The sequence below is a fragment of the Pagrus pagrus genome (genome assembly GCF_965226575.1).
Source record: "Pagrus pagrus genome assembly, chromosome: 12".
NCBI lineage: Eukaryota > Metazoa > Chordata > Actinopteri > Spariformes > Sparidae > Pagrus > Pagrus pagrus.
In genome coordinates this window covers 1,546,524-1,571,851 of record NC_140196.1, presented here as the reverse complement: position 1 = coordinate 1,571,851, position 25,328 = coordinate 1,546,524, and the positions used below count along the sequence as shown (strand labels likewise).

General features: G+C 41.6%; 1 protein-coding gene across 2 annotated transcripts; it reads right to left on the bottom strand.

Annotated features, from left to right (window-relative positions):
- Positions 1 to 13,218: 13,218 nt before the first annotated feature.
- LOC311266656 (CYFIP-related Rac1 interactor B-like) lies at positions 13,219 to 23,739 on the bottom strand. 2 transcript variants are annotated; one of them, XM_084369118.1, is made up of 11 exons: positions 23,521 to 23,739; positions 18,705 to 18,778; positions 17,947 to 18,068; positions 17,556 to 17,661; positions 16,940 to 17,076; positions 16,560 to 16,637; positions 16,173 to 16,289; positions 14,735 to 14,814; positions 14,486 to 14,612; positions 14,306 to 14,376; positions 13,219 to 13,391 (listed from the first exon to the last, which is right to left on the bottom strand). In XM_084369118.1, exons 2-11 carry the CDS (start codon positions 18,775 to 18,777, stop codon positions 13,322 to 13,324), a joined length of 981 nt encoding a protein of 326 aa, XP_084225244.1. In that variant the 5' UTR covers position 18,778; positions 23,521 to 23,739; the 3' UTR covers positions 13,219 to 13,321. The 2 variants fall into 2 exon arrangements, with proteins under 2 accessions (XP_084225244.1, XP_084225245.1); XM_084369119.1 differs by lacking the exon at positions 23,521 to 23,739 and adding an exon at positions 20,138 to 20,252.
- Positions 23,740 to 25,328: the final 1,589 nt, after the last annotated feature.

The following is a 25,328-nucleotide window of genomic DNA, read 5'->3' as shown; positions in this document are numbered from 1 at the left end:
CTTCAGAGCAAAGTATGTGTGTTATTAGTCCACTTTCAGATCAACCAGACACAAGTAAATTGAGAAAACTACCCTCCCAGCGACTCCCGAAGCCTCCAGGAGTCAGTTAAAACAGACTTGGTTCAGACGTGAAGCTCCTCAGCGTTCCCAGAGAGCCTCAGAGACTGAGGACATCTGTGTGGGGACGCCTCCCCTCCCTGACGGACATGATGACACCTGTTGTCTCCGACCAGCTGTTGAACTGAATCGTTCTGTTTCTGTACGACCTCAGACACACACACACACACACACACACACACACAGTGTCAGCTGAGTCAGCAGAAACGCTCCCACTCACCGCTGTATAAACAGTGGGAACATCCCAGTTCCCTTGAATCCGTCCCACTGAGAAGAGATGCGAGGAAACGAGGAATGAGATATTTTCCTCAGAAGCGTCTGGATCAGCTGTTATTCAGCTTTAACAGCTGTTTCTAGAGACTTTCTCTGAATTTGTGTCTGAATACATGTGCACTGTGTTGATACTAACAGAGGGAGAGACAGAAATATGATGTGACTGAATTGGACTGTTTGATTTGGCTGATAACAAATTTAAACTCGACTCTGAATCATTTCCTCACCCCGAGGACTCCGATCACCTCAGACTGTTTCCTGCCACAAACAAGCGGACAGATTTAATCGTCTCTGATATGTTTCGTCCATGTGTTGTCCATGATTCTCAGCCTGCAGACCAACTCAGCAGAAATGTAAATATTATCTGTTGTCAAAACAAATTACAACACCGCTGTCAGCGTTAGAGACAATATGCTGAATGAGACAATCAGCGGTTCATCAGGTGTGTGTGTGTGTGTGTGTGTGTGTGTGTGCGCACAGCAGGACTCCTCACCAGTTACTTGAATTAAAGTTTTACCGTCGTTGTTCAACATCTTCCATGAAGTCCTCAGAATGACGTCGTGTAGAGAATGAAGAGATCTGATTTATGTCGCATCGTGAGATCATCATCTGAATCCACTTTTCAATCAGTAATAAACTGTTGGAAGTCCACGTTGGAAGGTGGACGCGTTGGTTGGGTGGGATCTTAACAGGAGTCTGGAGTTGACATCCCATTCGTTTGATTTGTTTTTCACTTCTGTAACTCTGGTTACTTCAACCAAAGTATGGTCTTCTCCTAACCCCAGCCAAGTCATTGCTGTTGTCAAACAAATCTGATGGGGGTAGGAAGGGCGTCATCTTTTGTAGCTTCAGGCCTCTGACCAAGCTGCTCAACGTGACCAGGCGTGAAACGAGTGAAAAATGTGTTGGACTCCACCCCGGTGACAGAAATCTTCAGTGTAGCTGCTGAGCTAAAAGTGTTAGCATGCACGAGCGCGACCGCATGTCGAGGGTGTGAATAACGTCTTCTCAGATCAGTTTAGATGAAGATTGTGCTCTTCGATCAATAAAACAAGTCTATAACAGCGATAATAATAACAACAATAGAAATAATAATAACAACAACATTAACTGTGATGATAACAACAACCACAGGGAGGTTGTGGTGGTGAACAGTGGTGTTAGGTGTTCAGTGCTGCAGACAGGTGAACGGGCGGCTGCCGGCTCTGAGAGCGTTCGCTGTGTAAACAGACGAGCTCAGTGAGCCGAGTCATGAGCAGAGGCAGCTTCCTCCTCTTTAATCACAGGTTTGAGGTATTTAAATTAAAGCAAACAGTCACTGATTTCCCGGCACAGTTGGTTGAATATCCCGGGGGAGATCTGAGCGGAGACCCCGCGAGGTAAAAGGGGATTTCCATCATGATAACTGGTGAAAGTGTCAACAGGGCTTTGATTCTCAGGAAGCTGGAGAAAATCAAATGATGGACAGATTTACATGGCCAGGTGTGATAGTGAAGAAAAAACAAAATAAATGTGTCTTCATGTTGCATTTTACTCCATTTTAATCTGTTCTCTGTAATCAACACTATGGGGCCAATTAAAAGGACCCTGAGATGACTGAACGTAATACTGTGAAGTTTTAGCTCAGCAGCTACAGTGAAGACAGTAAATATCATCTCCTCAGATCAGGTTGTGATCTCTGTGATCGCAGCAGACGAGCTGTATGGAGACATCTGATGTTTAAATCATCTCCAGCTGCTTCAGGTGTTCAGCAGAAGAAACTTCACCTGACTTTTCATCAGCATGGAGGGAGGAGGTGATGACTCCATGAATCTGCTCAGAAATCCTCAACGAAGACGCTCTGTGTGCAGAACTTGCCTTAGAAACATCATGTTTTAAGTTTTCTTCAGTATCGCTGTAATCCAGTTATGTTGTTTGTACGTCCACAGGTTCCTGCAAACAGGACATGCTAACAGCTAATTCGGCAAAGATTTAATGGAGTTAAAGTATTTTTATTTCATTTTTTTGGTTGTTTTTTTTTCCATTTAAAACAAGTCTCCAGCTACTTCAGTGGTTTAGGAGAACGCGGCAATGCTGCACAAAACTTGGGGGATAATAACTGGATTTACAATTTTTGGGTGAACTGTCCCTTTAAAACTTTCTCTCCACTGGTACTGTGAGGTTATATTTTTATCGCTGAAGGTAAATTTAAACCAAACGTTGTCAGATCGTCTGTGATAACAACATGAAACTTTCTTGGTGAAGTACGGCCCTGTACTGCCCCCACCCCTCCAGCTGAGCCCCCACGGGACACCATGGCGGTATCCCCCCTGTAACACCACCCTGCCCCCCTCTCAGTGCCGCCGCTGGGTTTCCTGAGCGTTGACTTCCTCCTGACGCTGAGTGGAAAGTGAAACTTTTCTGTGTGCGGACCACCAGCAGGTAAAGCTGCCGACCACAGAGCAGCGCTCACTTTCCAGAGACGCATCAGTTTGACACATGGATTTTCTGCTGCTGTGGTTCAGAGTGACGCTGAGCGTGTCACCACTAATGTGTTATTGTTAATATAAGAAGAAAGGTCCATTTATCTTTTGAAGCTTCAACAACATCACCCAGAAAGACTCATGAACTGTGACTGAGAGTTCAAAAGCTGTGATGGATTTACTTCAGTAAGAGTAGTAATACTACAGCGTAGAAATACTCTACTACAAGATAGAGTTTTGCATTTGGAGTTATACTAAACTAAGAAAGTATGAGCTTCAAAATAAACTGTACCAAATATTTATATATATATAATATATAATAAATATGGTAAAATGTACCAGAAGTACAGTTGCTCTTCATGCAGAATGGTCCATTTTAATATAATACACATTATGAGATGATGAATACTGACACGTTGGATTAGTTCATTATGGAAGACTTAAACTGCCAAATAAAAAAATAAAAACAAAATAAATAAATAGCTCAGTGGAAAATAATTTATTTATTGAGCCAAATTTTTTGTCTTTAAATTTTGCCGGTTTCAGATCATCACTTTAATGTTGCAGCCGGTGAAGGTGGACTTAATTTTAATGACTTTATATGCTGCTGTGTAGTTTTACCTTTATTTTATTTTATATTATCTTAACCTCTGATAACATATTATGATTTATCTGTTTGTTATATTTTGTAGATTAATCTGAATCTGAAATGTATATATATATGTAGCGGAGTAAAAAAGTTCATTATTAACAAGAAGTATAAAGAAGCAGAAAATTGGAAAATTTAAATAAAGTACAAATACCACAAAAATGCACTTAAGTACAGTACTTGAGTAACTGTACTTAATTACTTTTCACCACTGCTAAACGGGCCTTTAAGTGCATCTACAGAAGGATCATGGCAGACGATGGAGGACTTCTGTCTGTGGAGGTCTGACGGGGACTTTCCCCTCGAAACAACAATCAAAGAGAGAAAAACAACGTGGCCAAAGAAAGAAACGTGCTGTTAAATCCGGAAAGTCTGAATGTGTCAGAAAGCAGAAATCATCATGTGTGAGTAACGGGTGAGTCATCGGTGTCTCCCCCCTCGGCTCCCCACGCTTCAGCCTGTCAGAGCACCGACTGTCAACCTGAGGACTTCTGCAGAAACACTGATGTTGTTGTTATTCAGCTAAACACCATTAAACGTCACAACTGGAGTCTGTGAGTGTCTGTGGTCAGTTCAAGTGTCCGTAGTAACTGCAGGACAGAGCGGCGTCAGTGCTTTGACAAATAGAAAATTGTCTTTCAAAAAGACCGAATGAAAATTTTATAAATACGATCTGCGGCCACAAAATAATCATTTATTTAATTATAACTTTGTTAGAGTCATGGAGGTCTCACTCGCCGGAGCTAAATAGAAATCCAACCAGAGGAACAAACTTCATGTTTTCAGACAAACCGATGAAGAAACGCTGGTTGTATTAAGTTACAGCAGCTAGTGGACCTGAGGAAGTGAAGTCAAAATGAGAGAAAGAGAGTGCTTAAGAGTTTTCTCTTAAGCTGCAGCACAGAAGACAAACGACACATCTTCAACATATAGTAGATCATCTTCAACATAGAGTAGATCATCTTCAACATAGAGTAGATCATCATCAATGAAGAAGTCTCATGACTCACATTTTAAACATGATCCATTTTCATCCTTTGAAGTATTGAAACCAGTCACGAGACATGAAATTAAACCCAGATTTAGCCTGTTTATTCTGATTCAGTGTTTACGACACTTCAACCATGAAGTGGAATAAAAGGTTTTTAACGTCACAGAGCTCGTAGTTTCTGCTCTTACTGTTCTTCAGCCCCGACGATGATTTTCCACTCGTCACAGCGGAGGTGAAGAGAAAGAAAGTGAAAGCGATGTATGAGATTTTTGTAAAAGTACATCAAACAGCAGCTAAAAATACTGCAGCGTTTCCTGAGCTTCAAACGCACCACCTGCTGTTTTTCTGAGAACTTCAGCCGCTCTGTAGAGAAGCTTCTTCTGCTGCGGTTTCTGACTCCGTTTGTTCGCAGCTCAGGTGAGACCGCTGAAGACGAACTGTTTCCTGCAGACGTTTGCGGATTATTCTTCACATTTCTTTGACTTCGTGTTGAGGCCATGTTTTGTACAAACACTTTATTCTCACATTGGTGTGAGAGTTTCGGAAAAAGAAGCTGAAGCGAGCCCACCGAGCTGGAAGCCACCGAGCTAGCTAACACTCACAAGCAGTCAGCGTTCAGTTTAGCCTCTGACCGACCTCAGCACTGACCAGAGACTCAGTTTCTCTGTTATCCTGCAGTGTCGTTTCTTTTTCCACCTCCTCTCTGTTTGTCATGAAGTAAAGTACATTTCCCTCCATTCAGCAGTGACATAAAGAATTACAGCACTTTACTGTGGATTTCAGCTCCTCCACTTTTCAATCCCAAAGGTTCTGCGCTCTCCTCGACTCCAGGTGTTTTATTCTTCCAGTAGCTCCAGCTCCAGCAGCTGTCTGCAGGTTAAAGGTACAATACGACTGAATTTCAGTATAAAACCGTTTAAAACAACTAAAATTATAAACTGAAAATGAAGAAATAACAGTTTTGACGGTACTGTATGTGGAAAACATCTTTGTAAAGTATTGGGGAGATATTGATTGAAGTCAGCATGCTAACCAGCTAGCGCCTTGCCAGTTTGTACATCAAGCGGTGATACTCTGATATAAATCAATATCAGCGCTCCCCTGGAGCCACGAGAGGCTGCTGATGAAGAATAATGTAAATATGGGTCATAATAAGCTGCTTACACAAATGAGTTATATGGCCACCTGTTCGGGATGGCCTGCATAGCATTACTATCAGTGTGGATGTTACAAAAGAAAAATGCCATTCTGTCTAATTGTTTATCACTAAATTAAATGAGTAGAATATAATTGTATTCATATGTATTTGCATTAGATGAGGACGACCGTCGGATGGATGGAGGTCTGATGTGAATGCGACAGGAACGAGGCTGCAGGCGGTTCAGATGAAAAGAAAACAGTCGTGTTAGTTTGAGTGTAATCTAATCAGCCAGCTGCTGTCTGGTTAAAAAACAACTAAACTAAAACTACGACTGCACCTGACGGCTCAAACTGCTGCGCTGATAAAGCTGCCTGTGATAACGCTTCACATGAACTCCCTGTTTACCCACAATGCCAAGCGGCGTTATCAGTCTAACAGAGGAGCGGTTTCCTGCTTCCTGCTGGCATCAACCCCTCTGACCAGGAGGAAGGAAGCTCCTTATATGGGCACCAGGTGTGTGGAGCACTGTTTCACTGTCTGAGGAGCAAAAGTGAAGTTACAATGTGGAAGACAGAGGCCGGACAAAAGTATGTGGACACCCATGTTTCTGCGTCTGCCAGCCGCAGGAATGATTTTTCTCAGTTCGGTGAGGAAGATCTTGGATTCTCAGGGTTCGAGAGGCGACCGTGTCCACCAAGCAGGACAGAACAGGAGTCCTGGTCCAGATGTGAACAAAAACAAGTCTCCATAGCACCGTTTCAGAAATGATCTCCTTCCACACAACACACCTTAAAACACACATCCTGTGTTCATTCACGTGCGCTGGGCGTGCTGTTATAAACAGGAAGTAGATCGGAGACTCCGCTCGGTTGCTTAGCAACAGAAACTATAATGAACGAGTCAGGAAACACGAGAGCTCCTCGCAGCATCATCTTGCATAATTTGTCAGCAAAACAGCAGCTTTTTTTTTCTCCTCTCTTTTTCCATCATTGTATTATCAACAACAGTATAACATCCGTCCAGTCACCCTGCAAACTCAAACACTCTAATATCATTACACACACTCCCAGTTACATTTGTTAATGATGCCACAAACACTGATTAACGTGTGTCTGCGTCACACTCAGTGACATGAGACACTGTTTACGTGTACAAACACAAAGAAAAAGCTTCATTTGAAGAAATGAAATAAAAAATGAATGCAGGACTTTTATTGTAACAGAGTATTTTTATACGTACTACATGTTTTACTTTAGTAAATTATGTGATTACTTGTCTTAAAATAAAGAAAGATTAAATAAAAAGAATACATCTATTAACACTGACAGCTGTGTGCTAGTTTATAAAATTAAAGGCAGACGACAGGAAGTCGTCGTCGTAGAGAGTCGGTGAGAGTCGATCCACCTGTGTGTGTGAGTGTGTGTGTGTGTGTGTGTGTGTGAGTGTGTGTGTGGTGTGATTAAAAACCACAAACAGGTTTATTTTTAACTGCCACAGGTGAAGGAAGTCATGATGGGATAATAATATTTGACCTGAGAGTTTGACTTTATCTTCACAGCTGTGGAAAGATAAAGTGGCTGTTTTTGTCCCTGCAGGCCACCGTACACTGATCACGGATAGTAAACACGGGTTTTATGTTGTAAGTTTCCAATTCTGATATATTTCAAAATGAAATATTCAAATAAAAGTGTTTCTTTTAACCAAATGTATTGACATTTTTTTACATTTCACAGCTGAATGTTTTCTGTGTGCAAAGTACACATTCATATTATTTTATAGTTTTTTTTATACTTTTTTCAAACTCAGATCTTCACTGTAGCTGCTGAGCTAAAAGTGTTAGCATGCACCTCGTCAGAAGTGGGTGCACGAGCTCGACCGCATGTTGAGGGTGTAAATAACGTCTCAGATCAGTTTATGGTCTCGGGGCTTCTTTTTTCTGTTTTAAAAAAAGTCTCCAGCTGCTTCAGTTGTTTATGAGAAGAGATTCACCCGACTTCCATCAGCATGGAGGGAGGAGACGATGACTGAGGTTAATTTTTGTCTGAACTGTCCCTGAAAGTAAAGGATGTAAATACTTCCTGCACCGCTGCAGTCGTAGTATTTATCAGTAGTTTAATGTGTGACGGCGACGTCAGCAGGACGTTACAGTCGGTGTTTGGTTTAAAGAAAGAGGATTCCAGCGCTCAGCGTCCTCTCTGTTTGATCTCAGGTGAGACACACCTGAAACAGAGATTTCCCAGGAAGCCTTATTCCACACACACACACACACACACACACACACACACACACACACACAGCGTGGACATGTAATCTCTACACACATATCATAAAGATTAGATTGTATTCAAACATCACGATAAGATAAAACATTTTCCTTCATTCCACATTTTATTTGAGGATTGTTTGTTCAGTAACATGTTCACACATCGAGCAGTCGAGCACGGAGGAGTGAAAGTGTCAAACTCAGAAACAAATAAATAAATGATACAACATGAAATACACCAAAATGTGGGAATTAATAAATGAATGAAAGTGTTATAGAATGAATCAACATTGTACTGAAGTACCAGACTGAGTAAATGTGTGAGTAAATCTTAGTTACTTTGTATCACTCAGTACAAGTGTATCAAAATTCTACCTAAGTACATAACAGTAAGTGTACTTAGTTACATTTCATCACTGATTACATGGATTGTGATGCTTTAAGTACATTTTGTCGTTAATATTTTAATACTTTTACAGAAGTCAAAATGTTGAATGGAGGACTTTAACTTGTAACAGAGTAATTGTATATTTCTTCTTCTGTTACTGTTAAGTAATCCACACAGTTATTTGCCAAACAGAGAGCCAAGAGTCATACTTGAGTAAAAGTAAAGATATGGTGTTAAAATATTACTTTGATAAAAGTGAAAGTCACCCATATAAATGTATTTGATATGTAAGTATCAAAAATACAAATTAATGTAAAAATGTGCTACTTTGGCTCTGATGCAGCATGTAATCTGTAAAGTAACTAGTAACTAAAGCAATCAAATAAATGTAGTGGAGTAAAAAGTACAATGTTTGCCTCCAGAATGTAGTGGAGATGAAGTATAAAGTAGCAGAAAATGGAAATACTCAAATAAAGTACCTCAAAATTGTAGTGAAGTGATAAAGTACAGTACTTGAGTACTTAGTGTAAATAGTTACATTCCATCCCTGGTGTGAATCTGTGTTTCCTGCCCTCGTCCTCAGATATTTTGGATGTGAGTAATTCCTGAAAAACGTCTGACAGGAAGCGTGTGTGTGTGTGTGTGTGTGTGTGTGTGTGTGTGTGTGTGTGTGTCATTTAAAGCAGGAGGACAAGAAAACTCTGTTTTTGTTGAGTCTGGCGCCCCCTGTGGACAGAAGCAGTATGAGCACCACCAGCACCTGTTGAAGATCCATACAGTGTAGAAGTATAAACAGAGTGTGTGTGTGTGTGTGTGTGTGTGTGTGTGTGTGTGTGTGTGTGTGTGTGTGTGTGTGTGTGTGTGTGTGTGTGTTTTCAGTCATCAGAGTGAGAATGGACCGTGTGGCGTTCAGGTTCACTCACGGTGAAATCCTGACTCCAGTTTATTTACAGAAGTAATTTTACAGTCAAAACAAAGGATGACTCGAGTTAAAAACAGATTGTGGTGATAAAAGATGTTTGAAACGCGCAGACAGAATAAAAACAATCATGAAGTCAAAGAACTTTTGTCTCGGCTGAAAAAAGCAGAAATGAAAGTCTTAAAATACCAACAGCAGGAGGGAGGACGTGACGGTGACGTCAGCTGATCCACAGTCAACAAGACAAAGCAAGCTGGAGGTCAGATTATTACCTGGAGACTGGAAACAGACAGGAGTGATCGATCAGATGGTCTACACCTGAGCTGTTAATGATATTGATTAGGTAACAGTAAAGATTTCTGTGAGTTAAAAGTCAGAATTCTGACTTTTTGACTGAACGATTCAGTAAAACAACTCCAAACTATACTGAAATGTGTTTACTGAACGTCATCATTGAATAAACATTTGGAGGAACGTTCAGAGGGAATGTTTCCATAGAAAAAGCTCAAAGGTGGCAAAAGTATGAAAATAGAGATAAATAAATCAGTCTTAACATGGATCCCTGATTTCTTTCCTCAAAATTGTGAGTTTCAAAGCTCAGATTCTGAAGGGAAACAATACTAAACATTTCAGTAGAACAACTCTAATAAACTATATTGAAATGTGTTTTTATCTCCTTGTCCATATTTAACAGCATTAAAAACATGACAACCTGATCCAGTAAACATTTGGAGTAACAGACAGAACGGACGTTTCCATAAATAGAGCTCAAAGACGGCACGATATTATATATAAATAGAATAAAATGGGTCCAAACATGGATCCATGTGGTACTCCGCAGGAAACTGGTGCAGAGGAGGAAGTCTGAAATCCAAACAGGAAGTGTTCTTTCTTGTGGTTGAGACACAAAACCAGACTCATGACTCACAGTGACTGTCTGTGGTCCAACAGAATACTATGTAATATATTTATATTATTCCTGACAACATTATTGATTTGTCTTCATTAAAATGTCGATCGATTGTCACTTCCACAGCTGCAGATACTCACGTATCACTGCAGCAGCGTCTCGCTTCAGCTTTTCAAAAAGAGCCATGAGAATCATTTTTATTACAAATTTAAAAACTTTATTTGGCCAACACGAACATTAAAAACAATTAATGCCATACAATCCCTGACACTGCAGCGTTCACGTACACGGCAAAATAAAAAAACACAAGCTGGTAAAGATTCCAGTCAGCAGTTCCACTGGTCACGTCAGTCCACATCAGTCCACGTCAGTCCCCATCAGTCCTTCAGTCCACGTCAGTCCACATCAGTCCTTCAGTCCACGTCAGTCCACATCAGTCCACATCAGTCCCCATCAGTCCTTCAGTCCACGTCAGTCCTTCAGTCCACGTCAGTCCACATCAGTCCTTCAGTCCATGAGTCCTCATCAGTCCCCATCAGTCCTTCAGTCCACGTCAGTCCACATCAGTCCTTCAGTCCACATCAGTCCTTCAGTCCACATCAGTCCACATCAGTCCCCATCAGTCCTTCAGTCCATGTCAGTCCACATCAGTCCGTCAGTCCACATCAGTCCTTCAGTCCATGTCAGCCCTCGTCAGTCCTTCAGTCTGCATCAGTCCATCAGTCCACAGTCCTCATCAGTCCTCACCAGTCCTCACCAGTCAACAGTCCTCATCAGTCCCCGTCAGTCCTCATCAGTCCCCATCAGTCCACATCAGTCCACATCAGTCACAGTGGTTCTCCTCTCCTCTCAGCCTCTCAGTAGCCAGTTTATTACGGTGCTTCCCATTTTTACAGCAACAAATTAAATCACTGATGATTTCGTACCGAGTTTTTAATCTAAATCTCTCTGACGAGGTGCAGAAATGTTTGGGTCGGTCTGGTCCGCTGTGTCTCAGGCGGTCAGCAGAAACACTCACAGGACATCTGTCTGCTGCTCTTTATGGGAGGTGGACCAGGTGTACATTAACCAAACCAGCCAGTCCTCCTGACAGCCACACAGCGTGACGTCAATAAAACTGTCCAACAAGAAAGAGCAGCTCAGCTTCCCTGACAGTTTCAGTGGAAACCACCTGAGACACACTGAACCAGAACCACCAGAACTAGTCATCACACTTATTTTAACCAGCTGTAAGTGACAACAGCTGGTCTTCTCAGGAGGAATGAGCTGTTTGAGTTTCCCCAAACAAACTGACCAGTACCGAGTGTTTCAACCATTTTCCACCAAAGAATCCAGAACCCACAGGGAGCGTTCGTTCAAGCAACCAGGAACTTAGTTGATCCGTGGGGGAGTTTAGGGAAGTGACACGTGTCTGAAATGCAGGTCACGTGACGTCCTGACATCCACAGAGACTTTTATTTATAGAAATGCTTTCAAAGACAAGAAACGTCCACGAGCTCGTCCACAGTTTGATTCTCCAGGCTGACAGAGGCAGCGGACATGTTCGTCTGGAGACATTCACAAAGATGTACGACTTTAATGAGTTTTATTTTTCTTTTCTGTTCTGAAAAACATTTGACGACAGCTGAAGGTCTGTGAATGTGTCTGCTTCCCTACAAGGTGACAGTTTCAAGGTCCAGGCTTCATTTGACGTGCTGCTGATTGTCTGTGTGTAAAAACAGCTGGTGAAGAAAAACTACAGGGTTTTATTTTCTTTAACTCTGCAGCCAGAAGCTTTTCTCAGAGATAACGTGGTTTAAAATCTTATTTTAGATTCAGCATCTTCACAATTTTATTTTATTTTTTACAATTCTGACTTTAAACAGAGAAATCTGATTTTTTTGAGAGTTTAAAGTCAGAATTTTAACAGTCTGAGAGAAGTCGGACTTTTCTAAAACAAAGCAAAACTAAAATTCTGGGGGGGAACATCAGACGCCTAACTTTAAAAAAAAAAACTCAAAATTTTGAGACAAAAACAAAAATTTTGAAAAAGTAAAAATTTTGGAAATTCAAAATTTTGAGAAAAAAGTCAGACTAAATTTTTAAGTCACAATTTTGAAAAAAAGTTAAAACATTGAGAAAAAAGTTACAATTTTGCAGGAAGTCACATCAAAAACATCAATATTTTGAGGGGGGAAAAAGGCCATTTTTTTTTAGGAAAACGTTTTTAAAAAATTAGGAAAAGTTACAATTTTGTAGAAACATCAACATTTTAAAAAAGTTACAAATTTTGAGAAAAAAGTCAGACGTCTGATTTTGTCACAGTTCTGACTTTTCCCTAATCCTCGTCTGTAAATATTAATAACTAAATCTAATAATGTGCTTCATCAGGAAGGTGTTTGATGTTTGGAAACAAAAGCCAACAGCTGTCGTCAAGTGCGACTCCAATGATGCTAAACTCTGATTGGTGCAGACGAACGTGACATCATCTTATTTCGAACCAGCTCACAGTCAACTGAAAGTTTGAGCTCGGCCACAGAGACTTTGGTCTGAGGTAGGAACTGTGGTCGAGGATTTAACCAAGAAAAGGTTTCTCCGGTAGAAAAGTTCCTGGGTTCTGAAAATGGTTCTGTAAAAGGTTCTGTGGTGGAGAACGGGTCTGAAGTGATGATCTATCAGACATCTAACAGATCTGTCAGAGCTGCATTCAGGTCACATCACGGACGAATGGTCAACACGTTGGAAAGTCTACAGATGTTTAAATCAAGCAGACCCAGCTGCTGATGAACCTACAGCTCCAGATTAACGTAGGTGGATCTTCATCATTCATTCATGTTTCAGCCCCAGAAATCAGGACAAACTTTACATTTTTGGCTCCACGACAGGAAAGTCTGAACAACAAAGGGAAGTCACCTGTGCTATTCTCAGCGTCCACCAGGTGGCAGAATAAACTTCCACTGAGCAGATGTGACGTGAATGCAGCTCGAACACAACAGCTGATTTTTACGCCATCTTTTCTTGGATCAACCAACTCTTCTTTTCCTTTTTTTCTTTACAATGACAACAAAAAACAGCTTTTTTTTTCAAATGAGAGTTAAAAACAACAACTGAGGTTAAACAACGAAACATGAGCTACAGCTTTGTTCAGTAGTTCTTTTGAAATTTGGACCATAACACTTCTGTCTCCCTGCATCGACTCCAGTTTCAGTTCAGCCGAAGAAGCGTCGACTTAATTTGGCTGCAGCATGTTTTTGATCTGCTTGGAGGTAGCCTCGTCGTTCAGATGTTTGGTCGTATACCTGCAGGGACGGAGGAGGCACTGTAATCATCATTCAAAGTAATAATCAGTTCAGAGAAGACTCAGGTTAATGATGGAGATTTAATAAAAGTCCCTCAAGTCAAAATGGGGAGAAAATCAGTAATCTGACATTTTTCACTGAGACACTAAGAGGCTGATCGGACCTGATACCAACATCCGTCCTGAGAGACCATTTGTGATCTTTGACTCAAAGACAGAAAGAAGTTCATGGAGAACATTTGCTGAATTTACAAGAAGGAACAAATCAGTCAGAATCAGTCAGAGACAGAGTTTCACACAGTTTATAAAGTGTCTCCAACTCAACAACTCACTAAACTGACACATTTGTTAAGGGAGTCTGGTGATGTTGTGGTTACTGGTTCAATGGATTGATCAGTTGAAACAGACGGTGTGTTCACAATCTTCTTCTTCTTCTTCGGTCATGTGCGGCCCAGAATGAATATCAAATGCGTCTCATTCACACCTGTACTTTGAGCTGTCTACCTGTAATCGGATTACACAGGCCGGATGTCGATACCAGGTCTGAACTGGTCAAAACTGTGACTTCAGTAATAATGTTTCCTGATCTCTGTCTCTTGGCTGGTGTGTGTGATGTGTTGGTGGTGTGTGTGATGTGTTGGTTAGTGTGTGTGATGTTTTGACCGGTGTGTGTGATGTGTTGGTTGGTGTGTGTGATGTGTTGGTTGGTGTGTGTGATGTGTTGGTTGGTGTGTGTGATGTGTTGGTGGTGTGTGTGATGTGTTGGTGGTGTGTGTGATGTTTTGACCGGTGTGTGTGATGTGTTGGTTGGTGTGTGTGATGTGTTGGTTGGTGTGTGTGATGTGTTGGTTGGTGTGTGTGATGTGTTGGTTGGTGTGTGTGATGTGTTGGTGGTGTGTCGGGATGCTGTCAGACCTGAGAGCGTTGAGTAATCCCTCCACACTGCTGGGCGGCTGCTCCTTCAGCACTCTGATGCAGCCTTTCATCTGGTAACGAGCAAACAGCAGAGTTAATTGATCCTGAACAGATCATGTGTGTGTGCGTGTGCGTGTGTGTGTGTGTGTGTGTGCGCGCGTGTGCGGTCCTTCTTCTTACGTCTATATTGGAGGTCTTAACGAAGGCTCCGGCCGGGTGAACGTGGTCGTACAGGATGATGACGCCGACCATCACACGGAGGCAGAACAACACCGTCTCCTCACTGGCAAAACGACTGCGGTACTCCCTGCACACGCACACACACACACACACACACACACACACACACACACACACACACACACAGTGTTGGTTCAGGTCTGAGGCTGGTGGCTGCGATGATGCGTTCAGGAACGTGTCAGGACTCACGGTGTTTCCAGCATCACTTTGCAGACGCTCGCCATCGTACTCAGACAGTCTGTCGTGTTCTCGATCGGGACGTCCGGATTCTGCAGGACAATAAAGTTTCATTCAATAAACAAATAGAATATTTCAGAAAACTTTATTGAACTTCAAGTCTCCGACAGTTATGGTGAGTAATGTTTATTAGAAAACCATTCAGACAGGTGACTGCTTGTTTTAGATCTTTTAATTAAGTACAAATACAACAGTGTAAAAGTACTCTATTACAATTCAAGTTTTATCATTGCCATGTTCTTTAAATATCAAAAATAAAATCTTTAAGCAAATAAAATTTTGAGAAGAAGAAAATTTAAATATAAAGAAATCCAAAGTTGTATGTTTTTAGAGGAAAGTCACAGCAACCAAGTTTTTATTTCAGTTTATTTTAGCCTCATGTAGAAATCCTATGAATCTCTACTCATAAACTTTATTTAAATATTATTAGCTGAATGTAAAAACGTCCTCGTCTTCACTCGTCAGATTATCATGAATGAAACGCGGCTGCTGAGCAGAAAGAAGGAAAAATATCGTCACATAATTTTATTACAAACAAACTAATAATTTATTTCTGTGACCCGACGTTAAAACAAACAGGAAGACTTTAGTTTTAATGATTCGACGAGTGTTTAAACTTCACTGAGGGCGACCTCTGCTGGCGGTTCATAAAATAGCAAGACGTACAGTCTGCAGTGCTGTAGCGACCCCTGCAGGCTGACGTGTGCATTACACCTACGATATAACGAAACGACATCAAAGGTTTCTCGTTCTATGATTTAAAATAAACTTTAACTTCTTTGTGTCTTCCTGCTGTTGAAACTACCAAAATAAAATAAAAAATACAGAAATGAATGGTTCAGTAAATCCATTAATTTGCCATCAGTGCAACAAAAATAATAATTTATTATTTTATTTTATTTATTTTTATTCTAATTAATTTAAAATAAAAAAATTTAATTTGCTTCTGTATTTATTTACCTTTGTATTAAGTCCGCTGTTTATTTACCTTACCATTTAATTTGTTTTTTAATTCAGTTATTAATTTTAAAATGTATTTATTTCTGCAGTAAAACAATAGATTGATAAATAAAATGTAAAACAACTAAATAAATAAATAAATTGGGGACTAAAAAAGCTAATTAAATTATTCAATTAATTCCTACGTTTGTTTTTAGTATTATTTTAGTGAACATACTGATTTATACTCATTATATTTATACATTATTTCTTTATTTCTTTTTGATTTGTCAGTTTCAGTCCTCCGTACACTCAGAGAACAATCACAGTGAAATGAATGAATGAATGAATGAATGAATGAATGAGCTGTTCAATTAACACATTTATTTAGAAAATTAATAAATAAAAAGCATAAATAAATAAACTGGGATTAATTGATGGACAGACTCACATCTGAGACAAACTTTGACGTGGCGTCACTCAGCGTCTTCAGCATCGGCGTGGCGCTGGCGTAAAACAGAGACATCCGATTGGCCAGCTCGTTGTTGACCTCATTTCCTGCGTCGGCCTGGGAAGAAAAACAAGCAACAGGTCAGAGATCAGCTGAACATCGTCTCCTGTTACAACATAACTTCAAACCGCTGTGGAGGCTGAAACTGCCAAATCTAAATTAATAAACACATTTTATGCCATTAAAGTACACATTTTTTCCTACCTGCTCTTTTTATTTTCCCTTTTTATTTATTGAGTTATTCATTTTTAAATTCATTGATAAACTTCTCAACACGTCCGTGCGTCTGAATGATGCGGTGATGTCACTGTGGGTTCATCTACTCACTGACAGGTTGTTGATCCGCATGCGGCTGATGGTCCGACGATAGTAGCTGAAGTCGTTCTGGATGGCCGGGTTCGTCATCTGAGACACAGAGGAAGTACTCAGATCCTGAACTTCAGTTACAGTAGCAGCAATACTGAAGTATGAAAATACTCTGTTACTAGTAAAAGTACTTTCCACCACTGGAAGAGAAGGACGGAGGGCAGTGAAGATGGAGCTCATCAAGATCAAGGATGTAGAAGAGAAGTGGAGGAGGTGAAGAGGAGGTGAAGGAGATAAAGAGGTGAAGAGGAGATGCAGGAGGGAAAGAGGAGGTGGAGGAGGGAAAGAGGTGAAGAGGAGATGCAGGAGGGAAAGAGGAGGTGGAGGTGGAGGTGGAGCACCTTGAGCTCGTCGAAGCGCAGCGTGAAGTGCATGATGTGAGCGAACTGACGAGCCAGAGCTTGTTTCTGCTCCAGATGCTGAGTGGGAGTCGAAGCCGAGCTGGTGAGGACGTCCAGGAGACAACGCAGACTGGACTCTGACGGGAGACAGGGAGGGAGACAGGCAGGACGGGGGGAGACAGGGAGGGAGACAGGCAGGACGGGGGGAGACAGGGAGGGAGACGAGGGGGAGACAGGCAGGACGGGGGGAGACGAGGGGGAGACAATAAAATATAATTCAAAATGAATAAATTAAAACAGAAATATTAATTGATGCCACATTTCATACATTAATTCGTAGTTCAGTTTTATTTTTGGTGCATTTTGACAAATTTCACAAATCCCCTATACAAAACCACTTCCTTGTGATTGAGCTCAATAACAGTGTACAGTTTGTCCTGAGGGTGGCGCTGGAGGGAGCGTCACGGGTCGTAAGAATCAGGGACATTAATACTCGAGCAGCACGAATGAAAGGACATTTCATGGACACGCTGGCTGCTGAGACGTCTCTCTGACTCTGAGACAGCGATCGGAGCAGAAGGTTGTTTAAAGAGAAAAGTTGTTGTCAGGTTGTTACCGAGCTTCTGGGAGAACTCGTAGAAGGTTTTCAGTTTAGTGACCAGAGGAACAACAGCTGACCAGGCCTTCTCCTGAACCCCCTCCACACCAGGACTCTGGATGGCCTGGACACACACACACACACACACACACACACACACACACACACACACACACACACAGACAATACACACTCATCATCTCATCACAAAATACAAAGCCACATTCCTGTCTTTTCACAATAAAAGCCTGAATCCAGTGATGGAGGAAGTATTCAAATGATTCAAATGATTCAAACATCTAAAAACTGTTTGTGAAGCTGCAAACATCAACAAACGATCTGATCTGCGCTGGAAAATGTTAATTTGTAAAGTAACTGAAGCCGTCAGACAAACGTAGCTCGTGCTCACCTGTCGTATCTCCTCTCCTGCCCCTCTGTACGCCTGCAGGTCGTCCAGGATGACCCGAGCCTCCGTCAGCACCTGGTTCACCGTCTCCCACACCGACGTCTCCGACTGTGTGGGCTCAGCATCTGTAAGGAAACGTAAGCGTCCTCATCATCACTCACCTGTCTCACCTGTCTCACCCCTCCCTCTCTAGACAACATTGAAGTGCAGCATGTGATCTAATGATGTCATTAGCTGATGAATACTGAGGTTCAGGAGTGTTTAGAGACGCAAACAGCTGTTTGTTGACTCGTGAAGAAACGGTCGAATGAGCAGCGTCAGGATCACCTCCAACTCTGCAGCTCTACGGAGCTTTAGCCTCTTTTAGCTCCTGGTTTTTGTTTTGCAGCACATTTCCTGTTCACACCTGATCAACATCCATCCTGAGTGACCACCTGTGGTCACATGTCACTTCCCTGCTCTCAAAACAAACCCGTCCATCACTGAGACAAACAGACGCCATGTTTCTACTCAGAGACAGAAAGAAGTTCATGTAGAACATCTGCTGAATTTACAAGAAGGAACAAATAAGTCAGAATCAGTCAGAGACAGAGTTTCACACAGTTTATAAAGTGTCTCCAACTTAGTAAACTGAGACATTGTCCTTCTTCTTCTTCTTCTACAGATGATGTCAGCTGAGTAGACGTCCTTCACCGTGACTCTGGACATGTGCGTACTCACTGCTTAATGTGATGTGAGTGTGTGTGTTTACTGTGTCTTACTCTCAAAGTCCAGGAAGAAGTTTCCACCATTGTTGTCGATGTCTCTGGTTAACACCTTGATCAGGTTCCCCATGCTGTCAACACACACACACACACACACACACACACACACACACACACACACACACACACACAGTGACATGATGAAAGACACACACACGATCGGCTGATCGTTAAAAAATCGTTATTTGCTGATTTAAAGAAAGATCCACTGCAGATCTACTGAACCTCTGATGCTTCTTGTGTATTTGTATTTGACAGCAGCGGTGGAAAGAAACTATTCACATTATTTACACCTTTTTAAAGCTTCACTGTAGCTGCTAAGCTAAAAGCGTTCGACCGCACGCCAAGGGCTAAAATAACGTCTCCTCAGATCAGTGTGTGATCTCTCCTCTCCTGCAGACTGTAAATACAGCAGACGAGCCGTATGGACACATCTGGTGTTTTTTGGTTTTTTCTTTTTCCTGTGAAGCTCCAGAAATGTTTTGTGGACTACGAAACTTCACCTGACTTTCTATCAACATGGAGGGAGGAGATGATGACTGGGTTTTACTTTTTGGGTGAACTGTTCCTTTAACCCCCCAGGACCCAAAAACCTGTGGGTGTTTTTGAAGGCATGTTTTCTTTCAAACTGCCCAAATGACAGCATTTATCAAAGACAAAATCCGTAAAAACGTCAGATTTTTAAATTTCCAACAGTCCTTGAATGTCCCATGTACTAGAGACGCTTACGTGAGGACGAGTAACGAAGTATCTCAGCTTTAATTACAGCTATTTCATCAAAATCAGATGATAAATGACCAAAGACATCAGGTCGTTGCAGCTGTGTTCGACTGCACACACGACATTTAATTTCCCACTTGATTCTCGTTGTGACTGTGAAGTGAAAGTTCAGTGAGAAAGTGTGAAAGGAGAAAAAAAACACGCCCAGAAACTGTTTGAGGAGATCTGAGGCGTAACACTCATTTATTTATGAATGTGCTCCATCTTAATGTTGACACAGGAATACAGATTAATACAGAAGCAGCCGGAGCCTCGGTCGCTGATTCTGAGCTTTAAAGGTGCATTTTGTACCAAAACGAGCTGAACTACAATCAGCTTTTACACAAACAACAAACCATCAGACACAGTGAGGCTGCACACTCGACTACAAAGACTATTTTGTACCAACCTCACTGACGCACCGGAGGTTCAGGTAGTTCAAACTCGTGCCGTTTGTCCAAACTTCCCTCAAACGATCTGAACTTTATTCTGAATTCTAGCTCAGATCCCAAAGTTTCCACAGATACCAAACATGTCCGGCTGAATTTTAGTGAAATGCTACGAAAATGACGCAACAGAGAGTAAAAAACATGGAGTCTGTGGTCTGAATACCAACATGATACACGGTGAACAGACTATGATGCTGATTTAACAACCTGAAAGCTACTTACTGTGAGAGTGGAGGAATTAATGAAGCTTTAACGCTCTGCAAAATAAACTAAGTCCAGTAAAGGTCAGGTACTCCTCAGACCGGCGCAGCTTCGTTGAGTTGGCGAGCTGCAAACTGAACTGGAAGCAGCGTCTTCTCGTTAAAAAACAGTGAAAAGAGGAAGTGATGAAGTCTCTGAAAGTTTGGCCTAAATTTAAAACAGAGGAAGTGAAGCAGACTGAGCTCAGATCAGGTGAAACACGACGCAGCGCTGTGCAGAGACGAGGCACCAGCACCAGTCAAACTGCATCACAACGTCCTCACAACAACCATTAACACGTTCATTCACCTCAAAGTACCTTTAATTTCTCAACGATCACGGCGGCATTAAGATGAAACCGCCTCAAACAGCACAGATCAGTCATTTAAAGGACAAATACGTGAATTTGTCCTGCACGTGAAGGCATCTCTCATGTTTCCTGTGCAGGTTTACACGGTGAGTTCAGGTGCATTCAAACCATCAAAGCCTGCTGACATTTTCCTCAACACAAACTCAGCTGTGAGTCTGACGTAAAGTCCGTGTGAAGCTCAAAAGAAATGGAAATGAACACGTGGTGAGTGACAATCACTCGAAATATTCAGTTCAACGTTCTAAAACAGCAGAAAGGTGAAGAAATAAAACTAATTTAAACGTAAAGTGGTTTTATTCACGCTGGTTTCTGTTAATATTTCAATGTAAATCACTGAAAATGATCATTTACAGTTTTATCCTCTGGATGTTCAGACGCGTCTCGTCTGCACGGTTACACTGAATGTTTTATGTCTCATTGTGAGACATGTCCCTGTCCACAACATACAGTCCAACACGGTCCGAGTTTAAACTTAGTAACAATATCACCGAAGATAAAAACTCCTGATGCTGCAGCGAGGACAGAAGCATCAGCGCATCACGAGACGTATTTCCTTCTTAAAACTAAACTTTGTGCATAAAACAGCGAAAACAAAAACAACAAAACAAAACAGCGGTGTCGCGTACAAAGCACACAAACAGACGACATCACGGTCACATGACTTCATCACCACTGAGCGTCTTACTGCACAATTACTATCCAGGTTTTCTATAAACTGATCAATACAAGTTGTAAAGTCAGAGTGAGAACAGTGTGTAACTAAAGTGGGCCTGTAAAGACGGACTAGTGAGGAGACGAGTCTCCGTGTTCGCTGTGAGGACGTTTAATGTCCCCGACAACCTCTGTAGTCTCATTCAGACACTTGTTAGCAACCGCTAACAGAACATGTAAATGTGTTCAGCCTGTGGTAACGACACATTTAACTGACAACACATTCAACACTCACAGACTTTGAGACGAGGGAACAGGAAGTGCTAACAAGCTAACATGCTAACTGACGTCTGGGTTTTAGGACTACAGACTGCAAAATGCATAAACCTCCGTAAACGTACATGATTTCAAAGTCTGGAGCGTATAAACTTTATTTTGCCGTTGATGAAGTTTGATTTTGGCTCGGAGCAGAAACGCAGGAGGCTGCTCGTCGTCACAACATCTGAACGCTCAGAGAGACGAAGTTCAACGTCTTTCTGCAACATAACGTCCTGACTGCTCGTACAACGCGACCTCCGGCTCTGAACCAGAACGTGACCTTTACGGCTGTTTTTAGAAACACGTCTGCAGGAAGACGCCCTGAAGCAAACACTCTGATTAAAGGAGCAGTCTGTAGTCTTAACGAGCAGAGAAAGATCCTCATTGGCTGATTTTTTTCTTCTGCCTAAACAAACTGACCTTAAAGGACAACACAGTTTATATGTGGCGGACCCTGCCACCTCTCTAGCTTCAGACAGTATTCTGGGACTTATTGTCCTCTGAGCAGCTGGTTTATTCACTGACGGAGACGGTTTGTGTTGCTACATCATTAATGTCGTCAATATTAAAATTCTTTAAAACTACGTAGTGCTCCTTTAATCGTGTGTCTGTAATCAATAAAATAATAATTTGCTCGATTTGTTCAACCATCGAACTCACAGATGTTAAATTTACTCTTCTACACGACAAACATTTGAGTTAATGTTTGATGTTTTTGGTTTAAACGACGAAACGATCGATCGGTTTATTGATCGATGCAAATTAAACATGTGTCGATCAATAACGGGTGAACTTCAGCTGCTCCGGCTGCTGAAACATGATGAGAACTTTCACTTTCAGTACTTTTACTACACTCAGCTGGAAATACTTCTTTACAAGCAGGAAGTGTAACTGAATACTTTCAAACTGTAGTATTTGTACTGTAACTCAAGTACAGGATGTGATTCCTCCACCAGCAACGAGTCAACCTGAGCTGCAGTCATTCATTAAAGTACACGTGTAATATATGGATCAGTTACTTTACTGAAAGTACATTTATCTTCAGATACTTTAAGACTTTTACTCGAGTACTCTTCATATGAGTGACTTTCACTTTGACCACAGTAATATTTTAACACTGTATCTTCACTTTTACTCGAGTATGACTGTGTTTACTTTGTACCACAGTAATTACCAGTGGTAGAAGTACTCAGACCCCTGAGTAACTAAGTACATTTACTCAAGGACTTGACGTTTGGGGTACTTGTACTTTATACTTCCACTCCGCTACATTTTGGGGGCAAATCTTGTACTTCTTACTCACTTTGATTTGATAACTTTAGTTACTAGTTACTTCACAGATTACATGCTTCAGATGTAATATCAGATACTTTAAGACTTTTACTCGAGTACTCTTCACATGTGTGACTCTCACTTTGACCACAGTAATACTTTAACACTGTATCTTTACTTTTACTCGAGTATGACTGTTGGGTACTTTTGCAACATTGTTGAGTAAAAGTACTCAGTTACATCCCATCCCTGGTATTTCAGTAGATATTTCCGGCTGTTTGTTGTTATTGATTACTGGCTGAGTCTTTCCTGCAGCACTGATCGTATGTGATGAGCTTCAGCAGAGTACAAGTACCCAGTCTGACGGGTACAAGTACCCAGCCTGACGGGTACAAGTACCCCCGGCAGTACTCGCTGGCTCCTCGGCCTCCTGAGGCTGCAGCAGCAGGAGGCTGCTCGCTGCGTGTCGTCACAAACCTTCAGCAAACCGCCGTGATGTTGGTGTTATTGATCTGATCTCTGACCGGAAGTAATAAGTGGCCCGTCACCTGTTGTGACGTCACTTAAAGTCAGTAAAAAGCAGAGTTTTGTGGCGTTAGTGGCTGAGAGAGCCGCGGCAGCAGCAGAGCCCTGCAGGACCCGACATGTCTGATCCGGGACCAGGATCCACCCTGAGCGGACTGAACCCCCCCAGATCCCCAGCGCTCCCTCCTCCCTCCTCCCCCCCGATCACCGCCCTCCCCCCGCTCCTCACCTTCTGATAGGCGAGCTGATCGATACGTGCGGATCGATAGTGTGTCCGGGCTCCGGCGTGTCCGCGGCGGTCCAGGTGTCTCCGGCGGCCCGCCTCCTCTACATGCTGAGTGAGTGTGAACCCGGAAAACAGCCGCGCGACGCTCCGTTAACTATAAAAGGAGTGATTTCCTCAGGAGGAACTGACCTGAGAGCCAATCAGAGAGCAGCAGCTGAGGCTGCAGGAACCTCTGTACCTGCGGTACTTGATTACATTCATGGACGGGAAGTTACTCCTGACACCTTCAACACTGTTACTCGAGTTACTCCTCTTCCTCCTCACTGATGCAGCCGGCAAACTGAAGTAACTAGTTACTGAAGGTGTAGTGCTGGCATGTAACTGAGTACATTTACTCAAGAACTACAGGCCTGCTGAAGTACAATGTTGATGTACTTGTACTTTACTTGAGTATTTCCATGTTCTGATACTTTATACTTTCACTTCACTACATTCTGGAGGCAAATATTGTTCTTATTACTCCGTTACATTTATCTGATAACTTTAGTAACTAGTTACTTTACAGATTACATGCTGCACCAGAGCCAAAGCAGCACATTTTTACATTAATTTGTATTTTTGATACTTGAGTACATTTAATATCAGATTAAATTAAAAATTATTAACAACAGTATCAAAATAAAAGAGTACTCATTAGGCCTCCATGTAATCAGGGATGAAATGTACCTAAGTACATTTACTCATGTACCATAGGCCTTAAGTACAGTAGTGAGGTACTTTTTGGCAGGTTCAGTCCTCCATTGGAGTGGAGACTATTGCAGTAGGAAAACTGTAAAGTAACTGAAGTTATCTAAAAAGTAATGGAATGTAACTGAGTACATTCTTTCAGGTACTATAGGGAAACTACTCAAGAACAATTTTGAGGTACTTGTACTTCACTTGAGTATTTCCATCTTCTTCTTTATACTTGCACTCCACTCCACTTTGGGGGGAAAATGTTGTACTTTTTACTCCACTACATTTATTTGATAACTTTAGTTACTAGTTACTTTACAGAGTACATGCTGCATCAGAGTCAAAGTAGCACATTTTAAAATTAATTGATTTTATTATCAACCAGATTATTTTTAAAATCCTTTGTGAATATCAGATGTGAGAAACAGCCAGGCGACAGTTTACAGTTTAAACTACAGGATCGTTTTACTTGTACTTATGATACTTTATTACATTTATTGCCTGTAAGTTACTTGTGATATGTGATGATATATGATGTAATTTTTATTTCTCATCTAATCTCATTATCTCAACTGTTAAACCTGTAACCTCTCAGGTACGTGGTGGCTTTTTCTTCTCTTATAAACTTAAAAGATGCAGAACAGCAGCAAACAGCAGCATCAATGAAAGCTGCTGCACCAAACTCCATTCACAAAACTGCCGTTTTTATACAACGGGTGTAAAGAAGAAAAGCAAATGGCAGAAAAGTGTGTGAGGAGGAGGTGGGGAAGGAAAGGAGGTAGGAGAGAAGAGGAGGCACCTATAAGGGAAGGAGGAAGTAAGTAAAAGGAAGGGAAATGTTACGAAAGGTGAGCGAGGTTGCAAAGGAGAAGAGAAAGGAAGGAAGTACTCAGGGAAAGATGAAGGAAGGAAGTGAGAGAATGAGGTGATAAGGAAGGAAACGAGGAGTTAATGAAAAGGCTTGTTTCTTTATGTGGTTTTACTTCACCTGTTATTATTTATCAAATTAACATACTGTGTCCAACATGAGCAGAAAGTAATGAAGCATTTATACCAACATTACACTCAGTGTACGG